This window comes from Lissotriton helveticus, chromosome 12 (assembly GCF_964261635.1).
Source record: "Lissotriton helveticus chromosome 12, aLisHel1.1, whole genome shotgun sequence".
Classification (NCBI taxonomy): domain Eukaryota; kingdom Metazoa; phylum Chordata; class Amphibia; order Caudata; family Salamandridae; genus Lissotriton; species Lissotriton helveticus.
Window position 1 is genome coordinate 120,394,331 of NC_136073.1, and position 18,268 is coordinate 120,412,598.

General features: G+C 47.0%; 2 protein-coding genes across 4 annotated transcripts in view; one reads left to right on the forward strand and one right to left on the reverse strand.

The window, feature by feature from the left end:
- AP4M1 (adaptor related protein complex 4 subunit mu 1) overlaps nt 1–2,294 on the forward strand; it is a 154,259-nt gene extending 151,965 nt beyond the window's left edge. For both annotated transcript variants that reach the window (XM_078669440.1, XM_078669441.1), the window contains one exon: nt 832–2,294. In XM_078669440.1, the coding sequence (XP_078525566.1) occupies nt 832–1,023 (192 nt within the window). In that variant the 3' untranslated portion in view covers nt 1,024–2,294. The remainder of the gene's footprint in view (nt 1–831) is intronic.
- Nucleotides 1,822–18,268, reverse strand: part of STAG3 (STAG3 cohesin complex component) — a 1,426,160-nt gene continuing 1,409,713 nt past the window's right edge. For both annotated transcript variants that reach the window (XM_078669437.1, XM_078669436.1), the window contains exon 34: nt 1,822–1,960. In XM_078669437.1, coding sequence (XP_078525563.1) covers nt 1,949–1,960 — 12 coding nt within the window. In that variant the 3' untranslated portion in view covers nt 1,822–1,948. The remainder of the gene's footprint in view (nt 1,961–18,268) is intronic.

Here is an 18,268-nt window from a genome sequence, read left to right on the forward strand (position 1 = left end):
AGAAAATGTTCTACAGTTCTTGCAACCTTTGAATTGGTGGTCAGGGTAGAGGCAGCAAATTAATTTATTGGGACAGTCATCAGAAAAAACCTGCATTTTTGTACATGAATCACAAGCCTTAAATTTCCTTCGGATTTCTCCATTGATGCCATTTATCAAAGACTTTATAATGTAATGAGTATGTTGAGTCTAAAAAAAAATACTTTGATAATGGGGAATGATAGAAGCATGTTTATCTTTGAAAGATCCAATGCTGGAGAAACAACATTATGGTGTGCTTCCACTGAACTATGTTTTATTTGTGATTGAGTGTCATTTTAATCACTCAAGCAACTCATTTTGGGAGCAAGATGTCAGTGGTTGCAGCACCCATTTAAATTTTAACAAATACAATGAGTCTAACATATACCTGTGATCTAGATTATTTACTTATATGAATCAATAGTTAACACTTGGTACTTGTTGTGGATGTGCAACACTTTCTTGTTACTATTGGCACATCTTTCATATAATATCGGCATAAGTTGGTACCATGGAGGGTGTGGGGTTTGTAAATAAAAATCTTGACGCAATTGGCTTCTGCAGGTGTGCATGCTCCAGTGAGTTGTGATAAGGTCTCTCTTCACTGGAAGGAATGGGTTGAGACTAGGGGAGTAGAGTGAAGGGCACAGATGGTTTGCTGTTGTCAGCTCACACATTACTGCCCTGTACATTTCAAAGACTCTACAATAATGTACCTATTTGGATGCTAGGCTTGTGATTTGCCTCAAAATGCACTCAAGTTCACATTGTGGTATTTAATGTGCTTGTTTTCTCCTCCTCTTTCCATAGTTGGAGATCCCGCGGCTTGGCACTACTTCCCTGTTAGAAGTGGGGCCAGTCAGTATGTCATTTGAACTTCCCATGCACACCTGTTCTGGGCTTCAGATCCGCTTTCTCCGGTTATCTGCACTGGAGCCGGTGCTGCCCCACCGGTGGGTTCGCTATGTGACGCACAGTGATTCATACATCATCCGCGTGTGAGAGAACACAAGGTGAAAGCTAGCTGTGCCAAGTGTGAGTGGAGTCTATACTAGAGTAAGCGTGCATGGTGCAACTGGATTCATACTACAGCTCTCCTTTTTTGAGTTTTAAGGAATATGGAAAGACTTTAGAAACTCTGCACCACAAACGAAACCTGCACACATTTATTTATGAAATATATTAGTCACTCAACCAACTTCACCTTAGAAACCTCAGTGAACAATGACAGAGCAACTTCCCAATGGGCGGTAGGCCATACAGTGACAGTATTTCTCAAAAGCTAAAACTGAGCAATTTTTCAATTTTACAATAAACAAATGTACTGTGGCAGGTGCTACACTACAAAACAATTAAAGTGCTTTTTGCAAACTCATCCTTTTCAGTATGAACTTGATGGATAAAGATGACTTTTTATTGGTCTCAAGCATGGTGGCATGGACAGTCAGAACATCCAAATACTAATAATTAATGATTCCACTAATATGGAGTTCATCTTTTTCATTTTCAACAGCCTCATAAGACTAGATGATCAGATGTTGGAGAAAGCCGTTCCTGTTGTAAGCATAACATGCCCAACACTCTCTCACATTTTGAAGCTATAAGAAACAATATACAAACCTAACTTGCAATTACATCAGTGAAAAGAAAGTTGGGGGGTGGGTTCTGGGGGTGGATGAATAGGAAAGCTATTTGATTTGCAAAGACAATGACAATCTGAAGGTTACTGCTTCTTGTGCAGTAATAATCTGTCTCCTCCACCACTGGGGCTTAGGTTAAGTGCATCAACAAACAAATTAAGTCCTTATTCTTCCTTGAGTGCAGGTGGACTACACAATGCGGGGACGACTGTTAACGAATGCCATGACGGAACCTTCTTCTCTATGGATAAGTGCCGTTGAAACATTTCTTCAAACACTTCCTTTCCTCAGAAGTCTTCCTGTTGGGACACAGATGGTTTATAGTTAGCAAGATATCTAATACTTAACCACAGCTCACATACTTTCCTAAATGAAATTCTATATAATGAACAAAATGTTTAATTTCACTGACATTGTTACTGTTCGATAGGGTAGTTTGCACAGATTCCTCAAACAAACTTTCTTCCTAGGCTGGATCATGAACATGTTTCTCCAGTGTTGAGCAACTGGTGCCAGGTGGTTCTGCACAATATCTGATGTGGATTTAAGCAGTTTCACCAAAAGCAATGGACTTAAAATGTCCTATGACATGTTAGGCTGCATAAGGAAAAAATAAATAAAATCGAAAGAAAAGGATATTTACTTGTTGATCTGGTTCTGCGTTATAAGAATCTTCCTTAAAGTCATAAATGTTGAAATAATTTCCCACTGTGCTCTGGGTCCCCGGAAAAGTTCAACAATGTAGGTCTTATATTTGTCCATAATTTAGTAGGGATGGTCAGAAATCCAATATATCAACATATTGCTGCACATTTTCTAAAAACCTTTCATAGGCAAGTTTATCCAAATGCCAGAGTTTAAACACACTAGAAATCTTTTCTCAGACTACATTGAAGCACAAATTATAAAACCTACTGTGTGGTATATATAAGCAATGAGAAAAGCCTGACAACCTTGCATTTAAAGTTTTAATTGTAGCCTGTCCTTTTAAGGCTCCAGGAACTTCCCCTACCCATGATGCCTTGTACTGGTAAGTGAGATAAGATAAATGGAGCACAAAGTGTTATTCCTAATGCCCAAGTATGCAAAGCTGAGGAGGAGTCAGGGTTGTTTAGGATTTCAATTTAGATTTCTGTGATGCATAACCAGCACTACAAGTGGCCATTTCTTTTGCATCATAGGATCTTCATTGCTAGTCAGACATTAGAACAGTGTATCAAGAAAAAAAACTGCCATATATCTGTGGCTCTTAGGCATAAGAAAGAAACACTACACAAAACATCCTATCATATACTCTATGTAGCAAAGAGGTTCCTTAGAGCAGCCTGACTAACTATGGAATCAGCTTTTGTATCAGGGCCAGTTCTAGGGCAGTGCTGCCGTTTTTTCAAATATATTATGGAGTTAAAAGCACCTTCTGCAGTATTCCTTGCATCCTGCAATTTCTGGCAACAATAAAAATGTCAAGATAACTGATGATTAATGGACCGGCTGGAGAGAGATGGTGTTTTGTCTAGTAGAAGTTTCAACTCATCATAAAGTAGCACAGAGGGTTAATATGTCTGCTGCAAAACACTTGTATCATGCAGATCAAAGTGCATCTAATGTAAATAGTTCAGTGGTTACTGCTTTTGTTCGACAAATCCTTTTGTTACTTGAAGTTTATAAGTGAAAATCCTAATACACTACAGTGCACTATTACCTGCAAACCAAAGTGCTGCATCCAGAAATTAATGTGAGACAGCGTGGCTATGGAGACTTGAGCAGTACTGTTAAAGAGTTGTAGTGAGGGAATCTGTGGAGAAGGAGGTCATTGGGGAGCGCCAACAACATTGCTAAACCGGGCACCACCAGCAGTAAAGCCAGCCCTGTTTTGTATCTGCATCAAGACAATAATGCTTTGTGAAGGTATGCACTAACTTGCTGGTAGATGCTTTACAGATGTGTTATAAAGGAATATATTTTAGTTAAGCTGTAGTGGGTCATATTCCCATAGAATAGTGGGCTTTAGGCCTACCCTGTAGAGGCTTGTTAATATAGCATAAGGCAATGAAGGCAGCTATTCACCGGGAATGTGTATTGCTTACAGGTACATAGACGGACATTTGCAACCATAATTGATGAAAATTTGGTTGGATTCATTTCTTTCTAAATATAATGAAGAACACTTCTAACATCTACAGAATACATTGCACGCTCTGCTGGCAATCATGCATTAAGATAAACAAGTTTAAATGTAAGTCTTGAAATATTTTGCTTGCCTGACTCGGGAGACTACGAACAGAATTCGGAAATAGGGGGGCATATCCCAGCCTTTGTTGCCACATGCAATATTTCAAGACTTACATTTAAACTTCTTTCTCTTGCAAGCCTACGCCAACTTGATGAAGTAGGATATACACAAATTGTAGTGACAGAGCATATAATTTATTGGAAGGACAAATGCTGGAAGTTCCCTTATGCTAGCTACGCTTTTCTAGCGATTATCAGATTCATTGGATGTGGTTATTATACACGTTTCCCCAATTGTGCCACTGCAAATAACGGGTGCCTTTTTTATAAATGGGAGCATTCTCAAGTATTTGGATTAACATTTCCAGACATAAAAGCCTTGAAGAAGTTACCATCGTAATGAAACACGTGTCGGCTGTCTCCAACTTTGACAACAGAGAAGTTATATGAACAGGACCTCCATGGAACTACTAATGAAAGCAACACTTGTAGCATCTTATTCTATGTATTTGGATTGTATTTTTAGATATGAGATCACCACAATTGGAAATGGAAACATCAGTAAATTAAAAAATCATTTTTTGCATAAATTGATTTGTTGGATTATGTGACTGTGAGCTGTCACATTGGTATAATATAAGTTAGCAACACTATCTAACAACAGTGACATAAAAACTTGAAGACTGCCGAAGCAAATCTTGCTAACAATTTAAATTGGGCCATGTACAACAAATATGAAAGATCATCCCTTAGGAAGGTGATGGGTTCATGGCCTTTTTATTGACACCATATACAAAATCCTCTATTTAAAGGAATGGCCTGCTCTAGCTCAAGGGTACTTCACTTTCTTTAATATGCCCATGCATGTGTGAGTGAGATTCAGGCGCCCATATTGTCAAACCTGAAGAGGCATGCTGCCAAGTTCCATGATCAGATATTTGGCTTGATCAACTGGCCCCAAGACCTGGTCAACAGGTTTGGTTTTCATGGCAGCCTACTGTGTGCTGTGAGTGACATATGTAGGGGAGCTGGATCTCATCACTCATTGGACCATCAGGGCAAAGAGTATCACTGTTGATCGACCATTCCTAAGTTTCAGGATGACTGGATGACTCAAGGGACTGGAAGGAAAAGCATAAAGCATTTCTCGATCAAGCATTCAAAATGGCACTGCCCAATGACCCAGTTCCAGGACTCTCAAGTTGAAGTCAAGGTTTTAGTTTCTGATTTAGCAAATAGTTCTAACTATAAAAGCCTAATTCTACTGACGATGGATGTTCTCTTTTGTGGTCCTCGACTCATTTGTGGTTCTTAATGACTTTGGACATTTGTGGAGGTTCCTTGCAGACGGATTACTTTTAGAGAATGGCCTCGGGTCAAGGCCCATGTCCTAATTTTTTTTTTAACTCCAGGGAGAGCGGTCTTGTGCTACCCTGCTTGTCCCGGTAGTGGATTGTTGCTGTATTGTCCATTTAAATAAGGACTGTGCTCATTGTCAGACAGGCAGGAAGGCTTTGAGACATAGATGAACTGCGCTTAGCTATAAATAATTTATGTGATACAAGCTTTTCATTGGCCTTGTACTGCCAACGTTCCCAGATGTGCTCCCCAACCCAATAGCTAAGCATCTATGAATCTTTTAAGCTGAAAAATATTGTTGGAAAGTGTAAGAGGCTGGCTTAGTATATGGTGCTAACATATGTAAGTGGAGCACCATGCACTAATCCAGACAACCCTTATGGTTGGTGATTTTAGTGGTCTTTAGACAATCTTAGAAAGTTCTCTAAGAGGTAGCCGTGGAGAGCAGCCTTCAGGCATACTCCAGAAAGAGATTAAAGCAGCTTGTTTTACCAGTACTAATCATATAGTGTAGGTTAAGTGAAAAAGAACAGTGTAGTTATAAAAATATGTATTTATCATAAACACTCACTAATACATTGCAATATCTCCTCCCCAGGGATGTAATCACAATACACACAATACTTCAACAAAACAGGTAAGTAGTACAAATACACAGTAGTGTCCAGGGGGAGACCAAACCATATACTAATAAAGTGGAATGTGAACCACGACCTAAGTCGAGACTGGACCCAGAAGACGTAGAAGTGTTAGGGACCCAAAGAACCACCCAAGGTAAGTGCAGAATGGGAACACAGCCACCTGATCAACACAAGTCAATGGGGAAGTCGTGTTTGCAGTTTTTAGGAAGGACCCTTCCCAAAGGATTCTGAAGGAACCCCGTGGAAGATGGAAGGTTGGAGTCACCCCACCCGTGGATACCCCAGGAACCAGGATACCTAAACCAGGGAAGCAGGGTGCATTGGAGCGAAGTGACGTTGGAAACCGCCAGAGACCACAATGGAGGACTTCAGTAAAGATGCCGCTGCCGAAGGTGAAAGTCTGGTGGAACCCAAGGATGGATTCAGGATGAGAGGTACCTACAAGCAGAGGGGACAGAGTCTATGCCACTCAGGAGAAACCAGGAGGCAAGGAAGACGAATGTCCACTGATGTCAGAAGATGCAGGAGAGTTGACCGTGGCGCTGTAGCAGTGCGGACCAGGCAACGCTGTGGAAGACCAGGAGCCGTTCATGTGCTGTCCCACAACATATGTCAAGAGCCAGGAGTGTCAGTGCCCGGCGGGAGCACCAACAAGCATTGGCAGCTGCAACCAATGTGGCAGACGAAAAAGGTGCAGTGTCTGGACTAGCAAGGTCCAAGTGACTGACTGAATGAAATCCGATTTATAGCGCGCTACTAAGACCAATGGGCGTCAAGGCGCCTAACCAAAAAAGAATGCTAGATGGAACAGATATGAATCCTTACTGGTAGGCCTTGATAAAGCACCAAGTTTTGAGCGCTTTTTTAAAAAGGGCCAGGGACGGTTGGGCCTTAATCTCCATGGGGAGGGCATTCCATAACCGAGGGGCAACGATGGAAAATGCTCTACTACCCCATCTGGCCTTCCTCGCGCATGGAACTACAAGCAGATTCCTCTCAGAGGATCGGAGAGCCCTACTAGGGACATGGCGGTTTAGAAGGGAACCCAAGGGATCCAAGGGACCAGCCTAGAGAGCTCTATAGGCCAGGCACAGGAGCTTAAATGAGATCCTCTGTTGTATGGGAAGCCAATGCAGGCTCTTCCTAGCCATTGTAGCAGAGGATGCATTAGGTAGTGCCAGAACGAATCTCGCGGCCGCGTTCTGCACAACCTGAAGGCGCTGGATGAGGCCCTTGTTAGAATCTGCATAAAGTACATTGCAGTAGTCCAACCTGGAACCCACCAATGCCACCACAATCTGCTTACGTGCCTGGGGGGGACAGATAGTGAAGGATTCTTTTAAGGATCTTGATGACCCCCCAGCAAGTGGCCACCGTTCTGTTGACCTGGAGGGTCATGGACAGCGAGGTGTCAAATATAACGCCGAGATTCCTGGCCGATTGGGAGGGAGTGGGGCAGGTTCCTAAGGAAGGAGGCCACCACTCGTTCGACCAAATATCCTGGTCTTTGCCAAAGACCAGGACCTCTGTTTTATCGCCGTTCAACTTTAGGGAGTTTTGGATCATTCACTCCACGACTGTCTGCATGCATGTCCTAAAGTTGACCGCGGATGTAGTAACAGAGTGAGCCAGGGACACCATGATCTGGGTGTCATCGGCGTATGACACCACCTCCATCCCCTGCGATTTTACTAACCTAGCAAGAGGGGTCACATAGATGTTGAATAGGGCCGACCCCTGTGGCACCCCATATTGCAAGGATTTAGCAGGGGAGAGGCATTCTCCGAGCATGACCCTCTGCTCTCTTAGATGTAAAAAAGAGTCCAGAAGACTCAAGGCCGGCCCCGCTATCCCTGCCTCCCTCAGACGAGATATTAAAGTCGAGGGAGACAGGGTATCAAATGCTGCTGTAGGGTCAAGTAGGACCAACACAGTGGTTTGACCCAGATCCACTTTCAGGCGAATATTATTCACCACCATAGTAAGTGCAGATTCAGTACTATGGGATTTCCTGAATCCATGCTGGGAGCTATCCAAGAACCCCGAAAAATCCAGGAAAGTGGATATATGAGAATTCAGGTGTGATTCAAGCATTTTTGCCGGGGCAGGTAGCAGAAATATGGGTCTAAAGTTTTTAAGCTGTCCGGGGTCCAGGGTGGGCTTTTTGAGAAGGGGCTTCACTATCGCCTTTTTCCGGGCCGAGGGAAAGGTACCCTGAGCCATGGCACCATTCATCACTTCGAGAAGAGGCGGCAGAAGGGTGTCCCTACATACCTTCAAAACTTTCAAAGGACAGGGGTCCAGAGGGGAAGCCGACTTTGTCCTGTCTAGCAGGAAATCAAGCCCGTCCAGGGAGAGCGGCGGGAAGTGAGTGAGGGTCTTGGTAGGATCTCTCGACCAGGACTCTAAGTTGGCAAGGGCTAGGGAGGAATGATCCCCCAAAGTGCTTCTCTGAGTTTCCAGCGCAAGATAAATGTCCTCGATTTTTTTAATGGAAAAACTGAGATTTTGTTGCACAACTCCTGTGAGCCCACAACTGGATCAGGCACTTGAAGGGAACATAGAGAGTCCACAATCTTAAAGAGTTCCCTAGGCGAGGTAAGGGATGTAGTGAGATTAGAGAAGAACTCCTGTTTCTCCTTAATTACTCTGGCCTTATATTCTCGCAGCAGGCGTTTATGTGCCTCTCTTTCGGTGGAATCCCAGGATTTTCGCCATCTACTCTCCTGTAGCTCTGTCTCAGAAGTCTTAACAGCTCCGTGAACCAGGGAGCTGAAGGTTTACGCCGTGCCGAATATCAAAGAGATGCGGGGGCTAGCTCATCAACAGCTTTAGTGATGGAATTAGCAAGCTCTCGAGCCACCTCACCAGCTTCTCTCGAAGAGGAGTAACCACTAAGTCTTATGTAGGGAGCAAGGGCTTCGTTAGTAATATTCCTGTAGCTCCTTTTGGGACCTCTCCTAGTAACATCCGGCATAGGCGTCTCTGCAGGGAAAGATGCTAGTTCAAGAGGCACTGCCAAGTGGTCTGACCAGACCATGGGCCCGGGAGGACCGACTGAGAGTCTAGGGTCGTTGGTGAACACACCATCCAGGATGTGGCCAGCCCGATGGGTTGGGCTGTTCACCAATTGGGTAAACTCACATGCTTCCAATGAGTCAACCAGCGTGGAAGTGTTTTTAGCCCCCAGATCATCCAAATGAAAATTTAGATCCCCATGAATGGTGAGGTGAAGTTTACCAAAACAGGGTTCTAAAATTCTGAAGAGCTCACAGCTGAAACTGACTCTAGGACCCGGCGGTCTATAAATAAGGATACCTGTAAAGGAAACCGAAGGAGAGCAGAGAATAGAAAAGTACAGCGCCTCAAAGGGGTCCGAGGCCTCAGACAGAGCTTTTATAGTGCAGGACAGAGAAGCTTTACAAAGAATTGCCAGTCCCCCCCCTCTACGTTTGACTCTATCCTGTCTATACAACGCGAAGCCATCAGGAATCGCCAACAGTAAATCATGACCTGACGAGTCCGAGTCCCACGTTTCCGTCACAAACACCCAATCGGGTTGTCTATCGGTCACAAACTCATGAAAGGCGATATTGTTTTTAATAAGTGACCTAGCGTTAACTAGAAAGCCCTTTCTAGGTTGAGTGGCGCTCTGAGACGCCGACAAGGTCTGAGGACTCCTCTTAGAGGAAGTGAAGGGTAGAGGGACCAACTTACAGGTGTGGCAAAGGGAGGAGCGTAGTATGCCCTCCGGAGAAAAACTATGATGACAGGCCAAAAAAGCTGGTTTAAAAGCCAACATCTCCTGAGAGGAGTAGACACTTGTTACCTGTAGGGTAGGGTGGGAGTCCCCTGTGTCCAGCCCGTCCTCAGCGCGGACGGGCGCAGACGGGCTGAACTCAGGCGTAACTCCGGTGGAAATCCGGCGTCCCCGCTGCGCGTAACCGCTGCGCGTCAGCATGACCCCCTTTAAAGACGTCTAGCGTCCTTATGACGACTAGAGCGCCAGACCTACGAAATGGCGCCGGCAGGCGTCCCTGAGTGCCCCCAATATGGCCGCCAAAGATTCAACCAAACACCGGGAAGAGGGCCCGCCCAACAGCGGTGAGTTTGGATATTTTTATAGTGCAAGTGGGGGTCTGGAAGCTAAAAACAGGGGATACTGAGCAAACGAAATTTTAACTAAAATACAAAACGAGGTGGTTTAAAAAGTCCAGATTAGCAGCAGTTCCACTAAGAAAACACGCAGCGCGCAGGTAACGCTCTGAGTGAGCTAGCAAGCTGACTCACCACAAGTAGGTAAGTCAGAGCAGGCCACAAGCAGGGGAGCCCGCTGGAACCAAATTAGACCCTCACGAGGACCCACAGGTCGAAGGCATAGGAGTTTCAAGAGGACCCCAAGCAGCTCGCCAATGATGAAGGCCCACAGTGCAGAGGATGCGGTGAGGACGAAGATCTTGGTAGCAAGAGCTGCTGGAGGGTGGAGCTTCTTGGAGCCAGAAGATCTCTGGAGAAGAGAGTCAGCAAGCCTTAGCAACGGCAAGTTAAAGCAGTGCATAGGGGTACTGCTCCAGCAGTTCCAATGAGGGATATTGGCTTCTAACTTGCTGTGAAGACAGTGCAGGCCTCAAGGGAGTTGCAGAACCACTACCTGTGTTGCTGAAGCTTTGAGAGCCCGTGGGAGCTCAGGAACAGCAGACTGGTCAGTTTTGTTGTGGTGCCTGCAGATGCAGGGGAGATTCCGTCAGGTGTCGTGGTTGTTCACAGGCCTGGTGAAGAGCCTGTATGGAGCACAGGCACAGACTACGCAGAAGACTGGTATGATGACGAGTCTTCCCGGTGCAGTCTCGGTTCCCAAAGCGGAGTTCAACGAAGTCCAAAGTGCCCAGACGGTTGATGATGAAGTGGTTTCCGATCTGAATCTTGTCCCATGTCCTTTGTCAAGTTTCACGCCCGAGTGGGAGCCAAAGGCTCCTTGAACTGGTTCTAACTGGAGTATACAAGGAGGACACCAAATGTGTCCTTACTAAGTCTTGTCTCGGAGGGGTGTCCTGCTCATGCAGGGTACCCTCACACTTATAACCAAGCACCCTGCCTTCAGGATTAAAAGACCTGCCTTAGGGGTGACTTATAGGATTTAAGTGTGGTGACCTCAGATAAAAGAAAACATATCTGTCGTAAGCGGTGCTAGCACCAGCATACACAGGCTGCAATGGCGGGACCCCTGATGTAGCTATGCCCTGGGTACCTTAGTGCCATATACTAGAGTCTTATAAGGTTACACCTGTAGCCAATCAGGGGAGTACCTAAATACTCAAGAAGGTCCAATTTAGGGAGGAAGCATAGCGACTGGGGTCCCGATTAGCAGGATCCCACTCAGGTTAGTCAGAAAAACATGACACCAGCAAAAAGCGGGGGTAACCATGAAAGAAGATTCTACTTTCCTACCGAACTGCATTATCTGAGGCAAATTAGTTGCTCTGCATCACCATGAGCAGGATTGTCTAGCCTATGTCATGAGAAACAGTTTGTCTTCCTAAACGGGAACTGTTAATCTTAGTCAATGTTGAAGTGAGCTCAAATGAAGCATTGCATTCGGGATAATGCAGGAAGCCATGGAACCCAGCAGAGGAGATTGGGTGTGCTGTTGGAATGGGAGTCCTCAGAAGAAGATGTAATTTCTCTCGGATTGATGACTCTCTCCTCCAAAGGAAACCCTTCTCCTGGAGTTTTATCTAGTTGTTCCCAGATATGTAACTTGTACTGGTATTAGGACTTCTGTAGATTTATCTTAAGCATAGATGAAGATGCAACTCATGTTATTGAACGCCTGCTACACTTTGTTTGGAGTGTGTGATTTTAACAGCCAGTCATCTCATTTTGGTTATACAAATATTCCTTGTCATCGAAGATAAGCTGCCATTGCTGCCAAACGCTGGTAGTAAGCGCTGTTCGGCTCCATGGTGACTTCATACCACCAAAAAATTGATGGAAGAGAGTCTCATATAAGCGGATGTCATCTTAATATTTCGCCTTACACACCCTTAGACACGGAGTACTTTTCACAAATTGCACTGAAGAGTGTGGCAAAATCTAACTTAGGACCATATTATGACGTTCAGGACTCCACTCCTCAGAGGGGGGAAGTGGCAGGGGCAGTGAGGAATCTGTGGTTACCTACTATTTCGACCTGAAAGAGCCTTACCAAAGGTAATTAACATGTTCTTCTGATGGGTTCTTCAACACAGATGTCTCATCTTTAGAATAGATACCACAGAAGTACCTCCCAAGGGTGGAGAGTCTGAAAAGTATATTTAGATTAGGAAGTCTTGCAGGTCAGGTTGCTAAATGGTCCTCATGCCAGAGGCGACTGTTAAGGCAGTAGCGTTTTGTGAATGTGTTCACTGACATCCAAAGCCACAGCCTGGCAGATGTGCAGAACCAGCACCCTCCTTGACAATGCAGTCACAACAGCCTAACCCCTGGTAACCTGCTTGTTTTCTGTGGGTTCCTTCTTACCCATTGAATTACAAAATTTAATACAGAGGACTATCCACCTCGACTGCCTTCTTTAATTGGACCTAGCCCTTCTTGCTCCCACCAAAACCCATAAAGAGCTAACTAGCTACACAATGATCATCCAGTGGGCATGGCTTGGTCGCAGACCACGATGACCGCGGGGTAGAAGGACTCCCGCCTGGGCCACACAAACATACAACAGAATCCTCGTCTCCGGAGGCATCGAGCTCGATAGGTAAGGCGCAGAGGGGAAAGAAACTGCAACGGAGCCGGTGAGCGGATCTGTGGAATCCTGGCGTCCAGTATCGCGACACAAGGCCACAGAGTAAGGGTGAGGAGATCGCAAGACAAGCAGCCTGAATTGATCAGTGTGGGGAAGCGTCTGCAAGCAAGCCCCCAGGAAGAGCGGTCGTCCATGGAGCGGGCCGGAGTGGCGGAAAGAGACAGGTGGGGGCTTGCGGCAGCCGCGCCTGAAGAGGGGTGAGTGAGAGCTAGGGAGTGGGAACCATGCCCCAAGGCTATGACAGGAATGGCCTTGGACGCCATAAACAGCAGTGCGGCGTTGCCAAATACAAGAGAGGGAACTGCCACCACCGCACCCTCCTACCCCCACCCCTGAGTGGCTCCGTGAGCCTTGTGGAGGCCAACAAGCCAGTCCTCGCCTTGAAGGGCAGCTGAGGAAGGCAATAGTGATGCCATAGCAGGCGCAGCCATTTTGACGAACTGTATCTGCGTCATAGGCCAGGTGTGAGACGCTACAAACACCAAGGTGAAGGAGTGTGTTTGGGAGCCGGAAAACGGACAATAGTTGGTGTTGAGAGGAGGAGCAGACGAGCGGAAGATGTCGGCTGGCGGCCCTCTCTCCTTGTAAAAGCGAGGTAGCAGCAGCCCCATCGGGCCTCAATGAACAGGGACCTGGGGTGGCGGCCTGAGCTGGGATTCCCTCTCTGCCCTGAGAGGCGAATGGTACGCTACATCAAGTAATAGCCCCGGATTGCAGGCTGCAGTAGGAAGAGGGCGACACCTGTCACCATAAACCCATATACATAAGGTGATCCCGGGGCGGGTCAGACACAAACAAACAAAATGGAGAACTACACAGTACACCAGCCCCCTCCCCCCGGTCCTTAGGGAAGACGAAAGAGACAAAGCAGAGCCCTCTCTGACGGTGATCATGGCGGCAATAAGAGAAGTTAAGGGCTCCTGTGAACCCAAGATAGACCGGTATCAGTGGAGGTAAGAATACAGTGGACCATATGTTAAATCAGGCATTACAAGATGGCAGGCTGCCGGCAGACCAAAGAACAGCAGTTATAATGGTAATATTAAAGTCAAGCAAACCACCTGCAAATTGCGGATCGTATAGACCGATTTCTCAGCTAAATTTTGAAGTAAAGGTTTTGGCTAAGCTTCTGGCCACAAGACTGGGAGGAGTAATCGAGACACTCATACACTCGGACCAGTCATGCCACATCGTAGTACCAAGCTGAATTTACGCCGTCTGTTTGGGATACTACGCATAACCAAGACATATACGCCAGAGCTGACTGCCCTCGTCTCCTTGGACACAAGCTTGGCCTTAGATAGTGTAGAATGGAGCCATCTTTACGCGGTTCTGGAGAATTACCACCTAGGATGTTAATTCATTGCCAGAGTTAAACTCCTTTACAACCAACCGCTGGCCAGGGTGAGGGTCAATGCAACAGTGTCGCGGGCTTTCACCCTGCAGAGAGGAACCAGACAAGGTTGCCAGCTTTCCCCAATCATTTTCAAACTCTTCCTGGAGCCATTGGTGGCATGGGTGCAGCAGGACCCGCTGATATGGGGGATCCCAGTAGGGGATGAATGGGAAGACCACATCTCTCTTTACGTGGATGATATTCTGCTGTATGTTAAGAGGCCGAGGCAATCAACTGACAGCATCGTAAAGATCTTTCGCATGTATGACGAATACTCAGCGTACCAAATCAACTGGAATAAATCATTGCTGTTTCCCTTATCCGGCGTACTCCCCGCCCTAACTTCCAGATGCTCGGTGCCAATGCAACAGAAGGGCTTTAAATAGCTAGGAATCTACATCACGCGAGACCCGGGGGAGTTCTATAGTCCAAACTTAGGGCGACAATTGGACAGGCACATCACAGACGCTAAACACTGGTGCACGTTACCGCTGATGGGCCGTGCGCCCCTGTTCAAAATGATGGAACACCCACGTCTCATATATGTTGCAGAAGTCCCCATTTGAGGTATCCCCTAGCATCTTCCGGAGAGTAGACTCAGAAATTAAGGCACTACTCTGGAGTGGAGCCTCCCCTCGTATTGCTTAGTGTAAATTCCAGAGTGGAGTCTTTGACGGGGGTCTGGCGGTGCTGGATATTCACAGCTATTACTGGACTGCGCAGTTAGTGAACGTTAATGGTTGGATGTTTGAGGAACGGAACAAACCCGCCTATAGGGTCGGTACACTTGCCAAGGGTTCGCAGACATTGCTCTACAGGAAGCTATTGTATGAACTCCTCCCAACGCACACTTGGACGGTAGTGAGTGTGTGGAAAGTGGCCACGAAGTACTTGGGGTGGGAGAAGAAACTGTGGGATGACTCCACTTTGGGCAGAAGATTCTCTGAAGGAAGTAGGCAGCTTAAAATGTTGCCAAATGGGAACTGCTAGGAAAAGAGACACTAAGTGACAAATGGGGAGGAGGAGCATATGTCACGTGTAAAGAGCTGCAACAAGACTACATGATGGGGCAGGGTGAGTGGCTTCCATACTTGCGATTAGGGCACGCACTTAGGAAACCCATTAGGAAAGGAGAAACAATAGTAGAAGCCGGCCCATTAGAGGATTGGGTACTCACAGAGCAGATACACGAAAAGACAATACCCCTCTTCTATAAAAATATAATCAATAATGCCCCAGATCCCACGAACACACATGGGAACAAGATGTCTGCACCCTAGACGAGCATCAATGGGTTAAAGTACTCTAGGGCTTAATGGGCGATCCGGGCCAGATTCCAAATCATTCAACTCAAGGTACTACATAGAGTGTACTATCCTAGGTCAGTGCTTTATAGAATGGGGAGGTGCGAAGGAGCGAGCTGTCACAGAGGATGTGGTTCAGAAGGATCCTTTTATCACTTGCTCTGGGAGTGCCCATGCATCCACACATTCTGGATAAAGATAGCTAGAGAGATGTCGGTGGTGGTGGGTATGGAAGTCCCATTAGATCCTAAATGGTTCCTTCTAATAACCTAGGCGAACGAAGACTGGCCTCGACATGTGAAACAATGGTTGGTGTTGGCGGCCATGGTTGCGAAACATAACATAGCAAGGAAGTGGGGGGCAACGTCCACGCCAACGCTGGAGGAATGGGAAAATGACTTGGACTGGTGCTGGCAAGCAGAGTCAATGGTCTATAAAAGCAGAGGGTGCCCTAAGAAAGGAGAGAAATTCGGGTCGGCATGGTGTGCATATCTTGGACTTTAAGAGGGAAGCAGGGAACAACTGTATTCTTTAGTGATGGGTGTAGGAGAGTAGGGTCTGCAACCCTATGGTCACTCCAGATTTTTTGCTTTTTGCTTCACTGGTTTACAACTTTCCCTGGCTGTGGGCCTGCGAATCAGACCCACAGCCTAGCTGTTCTCTCTCTAAATTGACACACATGTACTTTAGGTGCATTTACCAATTGGTATTGGGTCACCTTATCAGCCCCTGTACAGTTTACCTTAGGTACCCAGGGCATAGGTGTACCCAAGGCCTACCAGGGGCAGCAGCATGTATTATGCCACCCCTGGCTGGCCATCTAAACAGGCACAACTGGCTGGCAAGACAGCTGGGGCAAGGTGGTGTAATCACCCTTTGCTGTAGATATAGGATACCTATATCTAACCCCAAAATGGACACATATACACCTATCAGTCACTCGTATGGCAGGCCTTATCAATCCTGAAGGCAGAGTGCTTGGAATTATGTGAGATGGTGCTCTAGCATGAGCTGAGCCTGTCTACAGCTTTCGGAACCAAGACGGTAAGCTGTTTCCATGATAACGCTATACCATATACTATTAAGTGCATTATAATCCTCGCGGTTATTGCTAACTTTGGTATAGCATTATCAAAACATGTCGAGTAAGGTGTCATACGAATTGGAATACACCCCCTCGCCAGTTCTGGCGACGGGGGTAGCATTCCACCCTTTTAGAGGGACACAACATGTATGTAACTGTGAACCCCAGTTTAAGTTAAACGAAGCCTCAGCATCACAAAATGGATGCTGCCACCACAGACACAAGTCTGACCTCCTGCTGCTGGGAGTCCTTCCAGCGAGGGAGGCCTGGACAAAGGGTTTCCTGCCTTGGGAGGCACTAGCACCACCCCAGACAGGATTTTGTGTATTGAGGTAGGGAGGCCTGAAAGGAATGAGACATGCCTGGGGCACACATGGTGTCCCTGTGCATACCCCGATTCAAACCAGTTGCTGGGGCATTCCAGCCCCAGCTCTGGCGCGAAACCGGACAAAGGATTGGGGGTGTAACCACCCCCCTTCCTGGTCCCACCCATGGGAGGGACCTAGTCACTAGTGCAGCCCCCTTTAAAAGGATAAAGGTAGGAGCTGGTCCCATTCCAAGTTAGATTATCCTGAACAACTTTACAAGAAGAAACTCTGGACTTCGACGTTCTGCTCCACAGAAGACTGAAGAATCTCCCTTGTGGGCAAGGCGTGTCCACCCTGCAACTGCAGGCACCATCAAGCGTCCTAGGGGTTCACTTTGTCGTCCTTCCTGCCGGATCCAGACTTCAGAGCCCGACGAGACCCGGACTCCCAGACCTCTCCGACCTCTACCCACATCTGCAGCACAGCTGAGACCTGTGGGTGCGACGAGACACGTGGGACCGGCCATCTTGAAGAAACTGCACTTCGCTTCCAGCACGACTTCAGAGGCATCCTCCAGTAAGTGCTTTGGGGATTGAGAAGCCCCAGCCCCGAGCAGCTCCTGCACCAAAGACCAGCCCTCCAGCATCCACAAGATCTGCGGGGGGCCCTTTTGCTTGATTACTGCTCGACGCGTTGTCTGGTCACTTGGCGGCTGGCTAGTGACCTCCTAGACGACGATCCACGAAATTTACACTGCTGGTCTGGTTGCTCCAGACTGGCCCTTGCTCCCTTCCAAAAGAGGAGCACCCCGGACCCTCCTGGTCCACTCCAGACGCCGTTTCCACTCACCGCGTGGGTTGCCTTTGCCAAGGCCTGTTGACTCCAAATCCGAATCAGACACCGCCGACAGCGAGAGTCTGCGCGGGACAGCTCGTCCCTCCATCCTGGTCCTCGAAGACACCTCCTGGTCCACGTGGCTGCAGAGACAAGCGTCCACTCTTCACCTGATCGCGACAACAGCATCTGGTTCCCTCCTGGTTCCACACCGGTCACTGGCTAGTGACTTTGAACACTGTCCCCTCTGCTTTCAGGTCCTCTTCTTCCTCGACCCACCCGTGGATCGCACCGGACATCTTCTTCCTGGTCGCCTGCAGCATCTTTCTTCAGGGCTCCATAGACTTCGACGCGGAAACCCGACACAATTTGATACCTATGCACCCGCAGCCCGTGGGTGAGGTAACAAGAGCATTTTAGTGCTCAAGGGTAGATTGACTCTTCTAGTGTCCAGGTATCCTGTCGTTTTAGTCGTAACTAGTAGGAACTGTCTTTTACTTACCTTTTCGTAATTTGTTCTACCCATTGACTTTGTTCCGCATCTCGCGTGTGAGTTCACACTCTGCACACGCGTCCCGTGCGCCTCTCTTTACTTACATAAGGTTAGGGTAGGGTAGTCCCAGCGAACCTACAGCCTCTGGGCATCT